The 15,335-nt window shown below is 40.3% G+C and overlaps 1 protein-coding gene across 1 annotated transcript; it reads left to right on the top strand.

Moving 5' to 3' along the window:
* Positions 1-3,844: 3,844 nt before the first annotated feature.
* spsb1 (splA/ryanodine receptor domain and SOCS box containing 1) lies at positions 3,845-13,567 on the top strand. Its single transcript, XM_063464798.1, has 3 exons — positions 3,845-4,003; positions 7,563-8,443; positions 12,042-13,567. Exons 2-3 carry the CDS (start codon positions 7,750-7,752, stop codon positions 12,167-12,169), a joined length of 822 nt encoding a protein of 273 aa, XP_063320868.1. The 5' UTR covers positions 3,845-4,003; positions 7,563-7,749; the 3' UTR covers positions 12,170-13,567.
* The last annotated feature ends 1,768 nt before the right edge of the window (positions 13,568-15,335 follow it).

The following is a 15,335-nucleotide window of genomic DNA, read 5'->3' as shown; positions in this document are numbered from 1 at the left end:
CCTTTCCCAGCCGATGCCCTTTCCTTATTGTAACGCTGTAAGTCACACATGTAGAGTACATGCTTAAATTCATGCTTGCTGATCCACGTACACACAAAGACGCTGCTTAAAGAGCGTGTAAGTGATCAGAAGCCTATGTATTTCTATTCTTTCTTCTTCATATATGCTAGGCTGCCCAAATTGATCGTGTAATTTTTCATCATTTGGCAGAAAATGATAAACTGGAACTGGAACGTAAGCACATAAAAATAAAACATTTTCCCCAAACTTTAAAATGTGCCGCTTTTCTTTCTTTATAATTTTCTTTTACATAATTTTAAAGTCACTTTCTTTTAGTTTTGGACCTTTAGTTTGACAAGAAAAGACATCTGAATTATAGCTGCAGTGATGGGAAAAACAGCAGCAGGCATTTCTGACAATTTATGTCATCTTCTAAATAAAATGAATATCCAATTACCTGCGATGTTAGGTGATGAATCTGTGGGAAATACAAGTGCGATTAGAAGCTTGTATAGCTTAACATAAAAAAGGGAGACCATCGTTGTTAAAAAGTTGGGGGGAAAAAAAAGTCTACTTTTACTAGCCAGACATCACTATTCACAGACTGAAATATGTTCTAAACCTCACTGTCTAAGCTCATTTCTTTAACAACCGATACAGATAATTTTTTTATTGCTGTGTAAGGATTTCTGCTTTACAAAAATGGACTCTGCTGGTTTTAAATTGCAAGCAGTCCTCTGAAACTTGAGTAGTCTTCTCACCTACAGCCATGAATCTATTTAAGTTCTCAACCTCCAGTACACTGAAAGAGGTGTAAGCAAAAAAGCCATCAGGAGAGCTTCATCAGTTGCAAATCTTTATTTACTCTCTGTGCACTTTTGTGAGCTGGCTAGGAGATAGATTTTTCTGCATGAAGTATTTAATAGCTACAGAAGCTTCATCAGTATGTAGTCTGCAACTGCATCCAAATGCTTTAAGACAGCATCCACCCACCGGTCCTCCTCAGAAACTGCACCTCGGAGCGAGTGAGGAGCAGAGTGTCTGACGCAGCATGCGATCATTCACCTTGACTGCGTGAGCCACTCGCTCGGACTTGCCTCGGCGCAGCTGTCCGCACACACAGAGGCAGGGCACTCTGGCAGCCATGGTTTGAGTGGGACGTACTATCGATCCTGCTGAAATGATGGTTTCTAAAAGGGAGGCAGTAAGCATGTCTGCACGCCCCTCCTCCACTTTGGAGGGGCCCTGAGATATCACCGAGCTCAGCACATTGCACCATCACCGTATGGGGAAAATGGGATTTTCACAGGGAGACGAGCTGAGGGGAAGGTAATTCAAGTCGCCACGCTATGCTCCTCACCAAGGATGTAAAATGAGCCATGTTACCTTCAGACGCCTCACAGAGTGGACAAACAAGGTCATTTTAAGTCCTGTTAATTCCAGGCCTTGAGATATGCACAAGTTCTGAAGTTAACAAGGAAGTGAAGAAAAGGAAGATGGTTAATTAGCACTTTCATCCACGCAGCTTTTAGTGTGCAATCAGGACAAGCGCCACTGTGTGAATTATTATTCTGAATAAGGTGTAACTGATGTGGAGTTTTGTGCAGACTGTGCGATGCTCTAAACCTCATCCAGAAGGTGAGTATTCAGAGGATCCACTAGATGGCAACACTGTCCTTGTGTTTCCCAACATTTACTCATATCTGGCGCATATGCTTGCTCTGACTTTCATATTATTAGGAAATTCTGAGCAGGCTGTTATAGCAGGTCCGCTTCCACTCCTTTAATAGGTGACATGCACTGTACAGGAGCTTTTCAGAGATGTGAAGCTACTGCATCGTTTGCGTGGCAGATGACGGTTGTATGCAGAGCATACATGTCATGTTTGGTACAAATCAGTCATCAGTCGACACACACGACTTTCCTTGGGGGGGTCAGTGTGTCAGTGAGTTGAGTATGATTTGCGACCTACTGAGCGACACTGACTGATGGCTCTGAGGACCGCAGCTTACCTCAAAATCATTAGCTCCTTTTTAAAGCTGTCCAAGTGAAAGACTGAACAGCCTGAAGGTCAAGGTGAAGAAGAAAATGCATCAGTATCGTCATGACGGTCATATGGTGTCTGTGCATACTTACTAACTGCGTTAATCGCCATCACTGTTACATATGCACGCATAAGGACAAAATATTACATCATAATTAAGTCCAACGATACACAAGTGAACACAAAAGCAGAAATATCCTATTATTCGTGTTTGGTGTAGCCATTATAAAGAAGTATTTAGACTGAATATAAAACCTCCAGCACATACATGTGAAGCCTTTCTTTTTCTGAAAAGTCTATAACAGCAAATATAAACTCTGAATTAACAATAAAGGACTTGTCTACCCTCCTTTTTTTCGCTCTCTGTTTCTGTCTCCTCTTTATGTCGTTAATGCTGCTGGTCTCTTTTTCCAACCCGGAACTCATAGCATGCCAGCTCCGGCACTGTATAACTACACAGATAATAATGTGGATAATAACATAAAATGAAAAGAAAAGAAAAGAAAAAAGACTAAGAAGACAAGCCTATAGAGAGTCTACAGCGCTCCTCTTGGCAAAGTAAATGTGTTTGGCACAACAAAGCATTCAGACCATGATTCTGCTTAATAAAACACCTGAACAGGACAAGTAAAAACAACAACAGCAAAAAAACAATAAAAGTGAATAAACAGTTGATGTGTGGGGTCCTACTTGACTTCTTTAACACTGAAGGGTGAACTATACTGAAGTTAGCTTTATGCTGGAACATTTCAGTAGGTTTTCCATTTACAGCAATGTGTAAATTTTGTTTTCAAGTCCATGATGAGGTGTATGATTGTTTAGTATCTAAATATGGACTCACTGCCACTTTGTTAGGTACATGTTACTAGTACTGGATTGTTCTACAGTGTGTGAATGTGTGTGTGAATGGGTGGATGACTGGATATGTAAAGCGCTTTGGGGTCCTTAGGGACTAGAAAGGCGCTATATAAATACAGGCCATTTACCATTCTTCAGAACTGCTTTACACCTGGTTTATGCTTCGGCAGGAAATCTACCTCATAAACTTCCATGTGTGATCACAATCATCTGTTGTCTACTTTTGGGAAACCTGGGTGAGTTGTTGCTTCAGTTTTCTGTTCTTAGCTGACAGGATCTGCACCCAGTGTGGTGTTCTACTGCTGTAGCCCATCTGCTTCAAGGTCTGATGTGTTGTGTAAGATGCACTTCTGCACACCTTGGTTGTAATGAGTGGTTATATGATTTATTTTCCCCTTCCTATCATCTCAAACCAGTCTGACTATTCTACTCAACAAATATAGTTGCAAAGCTCGTGATGAGTGTAAATGCATTTGATAAATATTTTTATATTTGTACACATCTTTGACCACATACACAAGAATTTTAAAAACAATTTAACCCATGATACTGAACTGTAGGACCATTTTAAAAAATACATATATCTTCGGATTTATCTTATGAAAAATACACCTTTTCACTATCTTAAGACGCCAGAAATAGCGAAAATGTGTTTTAAAAACAAATTAGGTTAGCATAATAAAACAGTTCTCTAGAAAGTGTTCATATCAGCAGTGAAATGTATTAAAATCTGATATTATAATTAGGTTTACATCTTCACTTCGGATTAAATATCGGCACCGCATATTATTTTAGATTTTTCGTGAATACATTTATGGCCTAAAGAAAATCAGCATAAACTGCATTACCAACACGAAGCCATCTTTGCTGTAGCTGCAGAAGCTCTGTGGGGAGGTCCTAATCTGGTCTAGCAGCTGGGAGGGTTTGACCACGTGACGCGAGAGCTGCTAGAGAGCAGCCATCACCATTTCACCTAATTCATGCCCAGCCTGGGAAAAAAGGTGAGAGCACAAGGAAGAGGAAAACTACGATGGAGTAGCTGAAGCCACTGAAGCCGTGCCCGGTCTCATCCACTCTGCTGCCGCCTCACAACTTAACAAGGTGTGTTTGCTGTGTGCTTTTCCTCTTGTGTGTTTTTGTGCTTACTGTGTCGAAATGTTTGTTTCGCTTCTAGTGTTCCTCTTTACATCACATTTAAATATCTGATATAAAAATATAAAACAACAACGCCTGCAAAGCCCCCTCCCCCAGTTTAGACATAGCGACACAATTTAGTGGTTACTATCTTCGTCCCCCCCTCCTCTATTTTATTAACATTAGCCATATTGTGTAGCTGCTTCAGCTAACGCCGACGGTTTGTGCTGTTTGTCGGATAACAAATGTTTCGCAGGCGGTCGAGTTTCAGGTAAACAAAGAAAAAAAAAAAACCGAAGCTAAAGAAAGGCCAACGGTAAGAAACGGTTGACTCACGCGCTTTTTCTGTTTGTAGTTGCGCGTGGACGGTTCCACGAGCTCGGACCACACGGTCGCCAGGTCCATTTAAAACTATTAAGCCCAGGCTGCTTTTACGGTAGCTAGCATGGCAAAACTCGGAGGAATAAGTGTCCAGAAGGCCTACATACGCTCATTCACACTCTGCTGCTTCAGCTGCCAGCACGCTTTACTTTCACACAGTAAGTTTAGTTTTTATTCAGGCTGTTGTAGATGCGTGTTGGTACCAGTTTAGTCAAGGCCTGTAGGTAGTGGCACTATTGTTATACCTGGCTTCTCTTATGCTAATAGGTTTAGTCTGTCCTCAGTTTCAGAACGTGTGTGCTGTCTATTTAAAGCTGTTTAGTTAGACATAAACCAGTCAACAAAACCTGGATATTCTAACTTGAAAGGCGATCTTCATATGCCTGTGTAAGGTTGCATTAGTTATAGCGTTGTGCTAAATCGTGGTGATGACAAACTACAAAAAGTTAAAACACAGAACAAAGCAGACCATATTAAATTCTTGAATGCACTCCTGTGCGACACACTGACTGTCTTTATTAAAGCTTGACCTGTATGTATTCAGGAAATCAGAAAAACAGGCTGTGGTTTAAGTTCAGGTGGGCCTGGTGTAAATTGAGCCTTACAATAGAAACAAGTGTCTTGATGCATGTTCAGTGATGTCCAGATGAACAGAATCAGCTTTCCCGGATAGAAACAAATGTTTCCTTGGCTCAGCAAATCCGGCGAGGCCTTTCCTTCTGCATTTTAATCAGCTTCAAACCAATTGGGGGGCCCAGGAACCCTAAACAAACCCAGGCTAGGATCCCAGCCCAAATACACCCCTCCACAAGCCGTCTTTTATACTCCCTGTGGGTATGTTTGTTTTGAAGTCCAAATGAAATCAGGGATGACTTCTTATTGTTCTTGCATTTTTGATTTGCCTGCTAATGTTGCATGCGTTGTAAGGTGGCCCTGTGTGGTGGGAAGGGGGGGGGGGGGGATGGTAAACTCCTGGCACAGAGAGTGTGCAAATTAACATGTTTCACTCTCCATGAATGCTGGACAGCCATCGAAAAAGAGATTGTTTACATTCAGATGCTGGCCACCCGCTGCTTGCTTTTTCTTCCTTCCTTGTTTTCCAATCACTAAAGAGACATGACCCATTTAAATGGTTGTTTACTTGCATTAGAAGAAAGGCCAAAGCACTGCTCAATGAACTCTTGTCTACAATTCAATTAGAGTGGCCTTCCCTGCAGCACCATTTTTCCACATTACACAATGCTCTTTACAGCCTTGCTGCAACATGGGCAGAAACGGGAAGCCCAGAAAGCTGCAGCAGTGACACCTGGGCCCACAAAAGTCACATATGTCTTTGGGATATTATTTCCAAACTAATCTGGCTACTGATTGCTTCTGGGCTTATGAAGGGAAACATGCTTCATGCCGTAAAAAAACCCCCCCCCCAAAAAAAAACCGGCATGAAAATTAAATTTGAAGACATAAATTCTTCATTTTTCTTCAACAGTTATGAGAAGGTAGTCCAGCAGGCTTTTATTGTCCAGTTTCTCTGCTGAAACTATTTCTGCCTCAAAAGAGCTCCTGTCCAGCTGTGCTTCTCTAAAACTTTTTTTTAAAACCAGACATTTTATTACAGCTTTTCCTGTTGCCCTCTGACTAGACAGCCATATAATAGGAAATGGCTGGAGTTTTTCCTGTCTTTTTCCCCCTATTTTTGGAGGTTGTGGGAATATTTCACTTTCACATTTGATGCGTAATGTTATCCTGTGGAGAATGCTGCTTTTTATGCTCTTTTAACATTTCCAAGGCCAGCACTATTAGAAGATTTAATCGCATTTGTAATGCCGCAGAGCAAAAACTCCTGTTGATTTTATTACATACATTTTGTTGCATTCAGGGTTGGCCTATCAACCACTTGATAAATGGTCGAAATTGGCAGCGTCAAGTTTTCGTGAGTTCTCAGATGAAATTGAGGACAGCTAATCAAATAAGACTTGAATGTTTTTCATGTTGTTTGTGCGACATAATCCCAAATTAAATTACTTAGCCAAAAGGAGAACACAATAACATGGGTGTTTACCACTTACACATGCAGACCTATGTACACTGCATGGATCTGGAGCTATATTTTATCCAGACGTTTAAATTTATGTGAAAAAATCACATGTTTTGTAGGTCTGCAAAACCACATTGAGCCACAAAAATTAAGCATGTTTTTTTTTGGGGGGGAGGCATAGTTGGATTATGTGGTTGTTTTTCTACATCTATAATGACTGAATTCAGTTAAGCAAAAAATCAAAGCTGATTATCACAGTCTGTCTGCTACAGTGTGATGAACATTGACTTCTGGGTAAAATAAAACTGAAGCATACATTTGTGCTCATATCAAAAAGAGTTTTAAGCAGACACATTCCTAATAGTATAAAGTGATAACACCAAAAGGATAAATTTCCTGTCATGGATTTTATGGGATGCTGCCATCTTGCCCAAACCTATATAGCCATTTGTTTTATAAGACCCTGAAGATGGCATCTATAATCTGTCGGTTATTAAATGTTGAACTGTAGCTGTCCAAACTGCCACTTTAACTAGGTCAGCCTATTCTCTGTGACGAGTCTAATCCATTATACAAAATCGTTTCAATCTAGCAAATACACTATTGACTAAGTGATGAGAACTCGTTGGTCTTGTCTTTCTTGGCTGGCTCAGCATAATAACTGAAACTGTTGAACTGGTTTAAATAGGAGGGGGAACTCTGCCTTGGTCTCACTGTATGAAAGCTGAAGAGTTTTAAGTTAAAGATAAATGAATGGCAGTGATCCTAAATGTCTTTTGTTAAGGTTGTAGAAATGTGGCTGTGGTCAACAGATGCCTGCTTCCTGTTGTATAATGATGTTATCATGTACTTGGTTTTACATGTACATGATAACATCATTACATGTAAAACCTATGGTCCTATGACCCATCATCTTGGGTCATAGGACAGTGCCTTCTTTATGTTAAATGCACTCAGTCATGAGAGCAAAGTCACTCTTGAGGATACATAAGACTTGCTGTTTTCCTTATATGGATCCTGATGATGTTTTGTTTTATCTAATGCTGTCATTGTCTTAAACAGATTAGTTTGTGAACTTTGTTCTGCTTTCATCTCCTCTGACCTCATCAGGTTGGCTTCCAGCTCGTCATCTGGCCTTGGCTGTCTGCATCTAACAAAGCAAAAGGACAAACCTGCATCTTAGGTGACAGCAGGACACTGGAATAGAGGGTCTGTGGCTGATTACTCCCCCCATTAGTCTTTGAGGAAGCGGGGGGAGGAAGAGGAGGAAGAACGAGCTGCTATATCTACCTGTAGCATGGGGCAGAAAGTCCCAGGTGGCATTAAAACCATCGATATGCGGGATCCAGCATTCAGCCCCCTGAAGTTGGAGCTACAGGCCCTGAATCACACTAAGCCATCACGACTGGATCTGCTGCTGGACATGCCACCCGCGAGCCTGGACATCCAGGTCCAACACTCGTGGAACAATGATGACCGCTCCCTCAACGTCTTCGTCAAAGATGACAACAAGCTGGTGTTCCACCGGCACCCTGTTGCGCAGAGCACGGACGCCATCCGGGGCCGTGTTGGCTACACAAGGGGACTGCATGTGTGGGAGATAAGCTGGGCCATGCGCCAAAGGGGTACACACGCTGTGGTCGGAGTGGCTACAAGTGACGCACCTCTACACTCAGTGGGCTACACAGCTTTGGTAGGAAGTAATGCTGAATCCTGGGGCTGGGACCTGTGCAGGAGTAAACTCTACCACGATGGCAAAAATCACCCAGCAAAACCCTACCCGGCCTTCCTTGAACCAGACGACACCTTCATAATACCAGACTCTCTCTTAGTAGTCTTGGACATGGATGAGGGGACTCTTGGTTATATAGTAGATGGACATTATTTAGGGGTGGCATTCAGAGGACTTAAAGGCAGGAAGCTGTACCCTGTGGTGAGTGCTGTGTGGGGACACTGTGAAATACGAATCCGGTACATAAATGGACTTGATCGTAAGTATGAATTTTAAATTAAATATTACTCCCGTTCAGATTGTCTGTCATGTTCAGCTGTGTCATTGTGATCTCTTGTTTACTGAGCTCACCTAACCAGTGGGAGGATTTATTGATGCAATAAAAAGAGGTTTAACAGTTAGGGCTTGTCCCAGTGTCTAAACAGGCCATGTTACCAAAGAGTAGCATTACTGTATTTGTGTGGCTACCTCTCTGAATGTTATGTAAAGCAGTACATGTCATCATTGCACAGTGTGTTATCTTGCTGTTCAGTCCAGATTACTTAGAAATGTATATATAGATGCCTCTCTGGCTTGATTTGCCTGATATCAGACATAAAATGGAAGTTAAATCACTATTAAAGTCTGACAGTCTGGCAGCAATAGGAAATGTCTCAGTTTTGGTAAACAATTTTGGATCACTCTAAAGTATAAATGTAATATATTTATATATAAGTATGTGGTGTCTCTCTCTCAGTCTTTGTGTCTACTTCAGAAGAGGCACTAGCGCAGGTTGTCTTCAAATCACAGGGCTGGTGTTTCAATCCCTGGTCCCTTTGTAGAAATACAGAATCATCCTTAGACAAGCCACCAATGTCAAGCTGCTCAAAGTATCAGGCCCTGCATGGCAGCTTCTCGACCATTAGTGTGATTAAAAAGTAGTTACCAGTACTCAGCTATCACTAAAAAGGTGTGGTATATGTTTAGTTCATTCATTTATTAACTTTTTTTTTGTTTGTTTGTTCAAAAGAAGGAGAAAGATTTGTAAACACAAAGTGCAAACAAAAGCAGTCAAAGGTAACATTTAAAAAAAAAAAAAAAAGCAAAGACAGGAGAGTGAGGACTTGTGAGACAACAAATAAAAAGTTTCAAAAGTTCACTTTAAGCAGTTCTTTGTTTCAAATGAACTTTGACCTAAATTAATTTTGTGACAAGTAAACTACATTTTGCCCTCTTCATGACCAGATTTTAAAGAGACGGGCAAATAAAAACTTAATTCCAAGCGTATCATAAGCTACATGTTGCATTGTAAGAGGAAATCTGTTTTATGTTAAAATTGCAGGTTTCTGAGGTTAATAGAGTGCGTAGCAAACTCCTGTCAAGTCCCAGAGCTCTCTCCATCAAGTTAACATCTGTCTGAGGTTGCCTTTGTCTTACTTTCAGTTTTTAATCCTCCCTCTTTGCCAGCTCAGAATGGGGATTTTTTTTCAATGTTTTTGGTTTGGTACATTTTCTGTAGGTATTCTAGTTGTTCCACTGTCTGCCATTTCACGTACATGGGGAAACCTACTAATGGGTATCGGGGAAAATGACAACACTGTCTTCATGTTTTGGTTGTTCTGTCAACTTCATTTTCTTGGTAAAGGTACCCTGTGTTAGGCTTTGCAGATGTAGTCATTTTTCTAATCCACATTTCTCAATGATGGATTAATGGTTATGCCTGAATGAGCGAATGGTATCATATTTGACAAAATCGGTTGATCTTATGTATCCCTTGTCTGAGGTGTTGTCTTGAGATTACCTCAGACAGCTGTGTCCTGTGCTGAACTAGTGCATGAACAGACATGCTGTAAACTTCCCTTTCTTGTCATTGCCTGTACTTTGGCTTGCTTTTAATCAGAACCAGGTGATCCTTTATGTAAGTGTACAAAAAACAACATGCTAGTTGTCCCATCAGACAAATAATGAGAAATGACTCCAGTTGGATTAATCCCAGTTATTCCTTGGCTCATGAGGTTTCAGTGAGGAAAGATGGTGCTTATTGAAACATGTTGTACTACCCGGATGTCCCAAGTGTTCTGTGCTCATTAGATTTTTATGTTGAGCTCAGATCTCTTGACCTAGTTTCAGCTTGAATAAAAGAAACGGTCATATACATAAAAGCCTGTTTGAAGTTGATGATTTTTTTTTTAAACTGTTGTATTTGGAGCAGGGAGATCTCTAATCTTAGGTAGTGTTGTTAAACACACTTGGTATCATTATATGTAGTTAATCTTGTGACTTGATCCAATATGCAGAGCTGCCACAGCAGCTGAAGTCCACACTTTTTGTTGTCTCAAACAAGTCCAAACCTGGAGAAAATATGTATACTAGAGTTGCAAAGTTAACATCTGTTCCGCACATACACATTTTATGTTCTACATTTTAAAATATGACAAAAACTGTAGTGTACCACTATTTGGCACTGAAGACTTTTGTCTTTTAAATAAACTGAGACGGCGTATATGTTGTTGCTCACGAAGTGAAATGTAGGCAGTAAAGTTAAATAACCTAGAATCTACAAACGCATCAGGTTGCATCTCTCTAGTCAGCAACAGTGTTGAGCAGATGTTGGTGAATGTAATTTAGGATTTTGAGGAAACATTGGTCAATCTACTGTTTGGAGTTGGCGACCTACTGTCTGGTTTACTTATCGGAGCTTCCTTTGTCAAAGTCTTTGCTAGAATTTTTTTAAAGTGAAAGAAATGTCACAGTTTTTTTTTTGTTTGTTTCTGGGGTTTTTTTTTGTTTCTGACACTGATGCATTTATGTGCTTTGTGCAGCAGTAGCAGTAACTGAATTATCTGCAGATTAGTCAGGATTTGGTGGTAAATGGTGATCTGTGCGCTTTTGGATAGCCACCAGCTCTGCTTTTTCAGATGGCAACTTTATACAGTGGATAAGCACCTCTTTCTCTGGTTGAAAGCTGTACTTTATTTGAGTTCCATCCTGTGGGGCGAGGGCGTGGGCAGGCAGGCTGGGGCTGTCCGCACATCCAAGACCCGACACAGTGCCCATCATGTTTGAGGGTTTTGTCTTTGTATCAGAAACTTCATTCTCTTGCTGCTACCTCCATTACTCTTAAAAAAAAAACCCAAATAAACAAAAAAAAACTGTGCCTGTATTACCAGATGACTCTTATGGGACAGGCATGGTTGTGCATTGGTCATATGCAGTTTTGCATGCACTTATATATTGTAGCTGCTTACTGTCGTCAGGGGGCAGTGTCATAAATGTGGAACAACTTGTCTGTGGGCTACTCTTGTTTGCATCAGGCTTGCTGACAGATTCTTGACTTCTGCCTGCAGAAGTGGAATTGAGCTAGCCCTACAAAAGCCAAATATGTAATCAATAGAAAGGAATATTTTAGATGCATTATAGTGTACTCTATTTAACTTGTGTAAGCTGTCATATAAACATGGCCTAAACTGCATTTGCAGGTTTCTTTTGTCCACAGGGCATGTGTTGGATCCTAGATGTGTTAATACTGTGTTAGAAATCATCCGTTTTATTTCAGAGTGCACGTTTTAATGGTGTGAAGTGCCTTTGAATATCTCAAGCCTAAAAAACTTAAAAGCTCAAATGTGGAACATCATAATGACTGATGTATGGAGACATAATTAGTTTTTTGAGGGGGCATGGGAGAGCTCAAAATTTGGCTACAGTCCACTGAACCTGCTGCCTTCTCTAAAGCAGCAGCCTACGGTTCAAACAATGTTATTGGATATGACACGTTATGCACGCTGCCTTTTCGCTCGATGTATACATGCTCCTGAAATGAGATTCTGTCTCTGCAAATGCATAACTTTTAACTTTATCACCCTCTTTCTCTCCCCCAGCTGAACCGCTCTCTCTGATGGACCTGTGTAGGCGTTCAGTGAGGGTGGCATTAGGAAGAGAGCGTCTGAGTGAAATCCATAGACTACCCCTGCCAGCCTCTCTCAAGAACTACCTGCTCTACCAATGACGCCGCCGACAGTCACAACACTCTGAGCACACCCTCATTTCTTTATGTTTCTCTGGGATCATTCTCGGGTTAAACCTGTTTGACAGCATTGCTCAAGCCTCCAGGACTGAATCACCCTCGTGATTCTATGAGTACGCTTCCATGTCAGTGGCTGGACTCCTTTTCAGTTTCTTATCCTGTTTTTAATGACTCTTTCTCAATTGTATTATCTAACTTTATCAAATCAGGAATCACTGAGCACTATGCACACGCTGATCCAGTCGATGCCCTGGCAGTCATCAGTTTGTAGGTTGCTGTGGTCAAGGTAGTTAAGTGGTCAGTACCTCTGCTGTGACCTCCAGACTTTCTGATTTATGCATTAATGGCTTGCAGGCTCAGAAATGTGATACGCTGTAGTGCTAAAACACCTAGTGATGAATTGGCTAAGCAATGCATTGCCTGTATCTGACCACAAGGTGGCAGGACATATCAATCTGTAAAACAACTTAAATTGAGCATTATAACAGAATTGTTTTTAGAAATCAGTAGAAGGTTTTAAAAGTGGTAGTGGATTTGAAAAATGAAAAAAAAAAAAGTGCTCCAGACACAACACAGAAAAGAGATGCTTACCACTCCATAGAGAGCGTCTGTAGTGCAGTGCGGTTAGTGCACTATGAGGCCCCTGAGCTGCTCTGACCTCTCACTGTGCTATCAGGTTTCTGTGATCTAAAAGGGCCGCATCACTAGCCATCAGGCATCCGACAGGAATGCGATCAGCAGTAATTTTAACAGAAATATAATGTCACTGTGATTATTTGTAGCATGCATCTGCAGGAATTATTTTCTCAATAGAGTCACGTCTTTTTATCATTTATCACTCCTGCTTTCTTGTAGTGCAGTAGTTTTCAACCACATGCTGTTGAGGCCCAAGAGTATTTTTTTTGGTTTTGTTAAATCGGTCTCTTCATCAGATGACTTCACTGGTTTGCACAAATTAAGCCAGGTAATGGGGAAAACAAATGAAACTACTTTAGTGTAACAGCTGACTGACTCTTGGGTCCCACTGGCTCATAGCTGAGAACCATTGATGTAGTGTTTGTGTTTATTACATTAAAAAAGGGGGGCAAGGGGAGTTTGAGGTAACGGGCTATGTAGATGCCTGAATTGACAAGCTAAAGTTTTAAGGCACTGTACTGAGATAAAAATGACAATCTTCAACGTGCTGCACAAATGTAATAAAAGGTCAAATTGCCAACGCAAATATCATAGACCTGTTGTTGCTAGTAGTTTTAAATGCGCGAATGTGACACACATTCAGGATGCAGCTGAACGTGGACACACACTTCACTTTTCCTTGCTTGCAGCTTCCCTTTTTATTTGTATTTCTTGTTGTAGATTTGTTTGTAAGTATCTATTAAAGATGATTTCAAATTATATAGTGTGCATTGTTTTAACTGCAGCCAAAGCAGTACAATCTCCTGTACTCTACAAACTCCCTGGCTGTGTTCACAGTATGGAAACTACATTAGAAGTAACTAATGGTCATTATTGGGTCTCTTTTTACTTTAATAATTAGTCAAAGATTTTTTTATTTTTTAAGAATGAGACCGTTTTAACCCTTAAATGACAGAGTAGTGCGATTTACCGTTGCACATACGCGACTGAAAACAGCTCATTTGATGGAGATTAACCAGATTTAAAAACCACTATTATTAGAATCTACATTAAAATAAAGGGAGCAGAGATGGTATCATTATAAACGGAAGTAGAGTTGTTTAGTTATTCCTACCTAAAATATAATGGAGTTGTAAATAAATCATTCAGTCCTTTTGGAATAGCTTTGTCACTGGGCGCTTAAGGGAAGAATAGGAAACAAACGGATGCTACATTACCATGATCCTCCCACACAGGTGTTTTCACTGTTTGGTCTCAGTGTGTGGGTGTGTCCACTGAATCTGTTTGGACCTGTTTTTCTGACATGAAACAGGTAATTGTGTTACTAATCACAATAATTGATGTTTTGTTCCTAAACGACAGAACCTTCATTTATGTCATTAATTAGGGTTTCTGTGTTTAATGTTAACATAGCTGCTGTGAAACAGTCCCATCTCTTTCCTTTTTGTAAATTCTCCATTTATACATCTTTTTCTCCTTTCCTTGAATTCTAGTTTTAGGCTTTTGCAGAGTGGGATGTCCTTGCCTCAGATCTGTTGTTTCAAAACAGTGAAGGGCAGAGAGATTAAAAACAAATCCAATTCTTATAAATTACTGAAATGACTTGCAGATATGAAAGAACACTTATGTCCTCCCAGTTAGATTTGAGTATTCCATCGGTGCTATACTTTTTATGCCTAGTAGGTAAAAATACTACAAGCGGCAAATTTGATTGAATTCTTTTGTGCTGGCCTTCAGATGGGACTGATTTTAGTGAACAGGTAGGAAAACATGAGTGTATATAATGACTTAATAATGGCTGAATTCCATTTCGCTGATTCAGAGAGCAGTAGTTATGTGTGTTGAGCTAATGTCACACTGCAATGACTTCCTAGGAGACATGGATATCACAAGCCTTTATTAATGATATTAATTACAAATGACTGCATCAAGGCTAAAGATTAAGAGTATTTTTGTTTGTGTATTTCTTTGTTTTTGTGGCAGAAAGTGTTGCACTCTAGTACTAAGTACACAGACTTTTGTGACCTCACTGGACCAGATGTGAAGTCTTATCAGCCAGATAAATGGAAAGCACCTGTGTGTAACAACAAGAAAAACAAGTTTACTTGTGTAAGCTTTCAATAACAAGGCAATTCAAGATATGAGCTAAGATAGAAAAGAGTCTTTAAAAAGTTTTTAATCTTGAAGTTAAATTGAAGATTAATGGTTAAATTAACATTGTAAACTATGACAATGCGATGCTAGATAAGAAGAAGAAGGAGGTTTGTTCTGCATAACCTGAGAGATCCAGAAAGGGACTCATGGATTGTCTAAGTTCTTAGAAAACAGGATGCCATTATAAGGATCTGAGACACTGGCTCATGTGATCCACTGTCCTGTCCTTAGTGAGAATGCTGCCACAGCTCAACACTGGACTTTTGGTAGAATCCAGCACATCCACACACACATATATACTGTATATGATAAACCATGGGGGACGTCTTAAGCCTCTCCTAAAATTTGCATTTAAAGC

Source organism: Pelmatolapia mariae, linkage group LG20 (assembly GCF_036321145.2).
Source record: "Pelmatolapia mariae isolate MD_Pm_ZW linkage group LG20, Pm_UMD_F_2, whole genome shotgun sequence".
NCBI classification, from domain to species: domain Eukaryota; kingdom Metazoa; phylum Chordata; class Actinopteri; order Cichliformes; family Cichlidae; genus Pelmatolapia; species Pelmatolapia mariae.
This window is presented reverse-complemented; position numbering and strand designations above follow the sequence as displayed.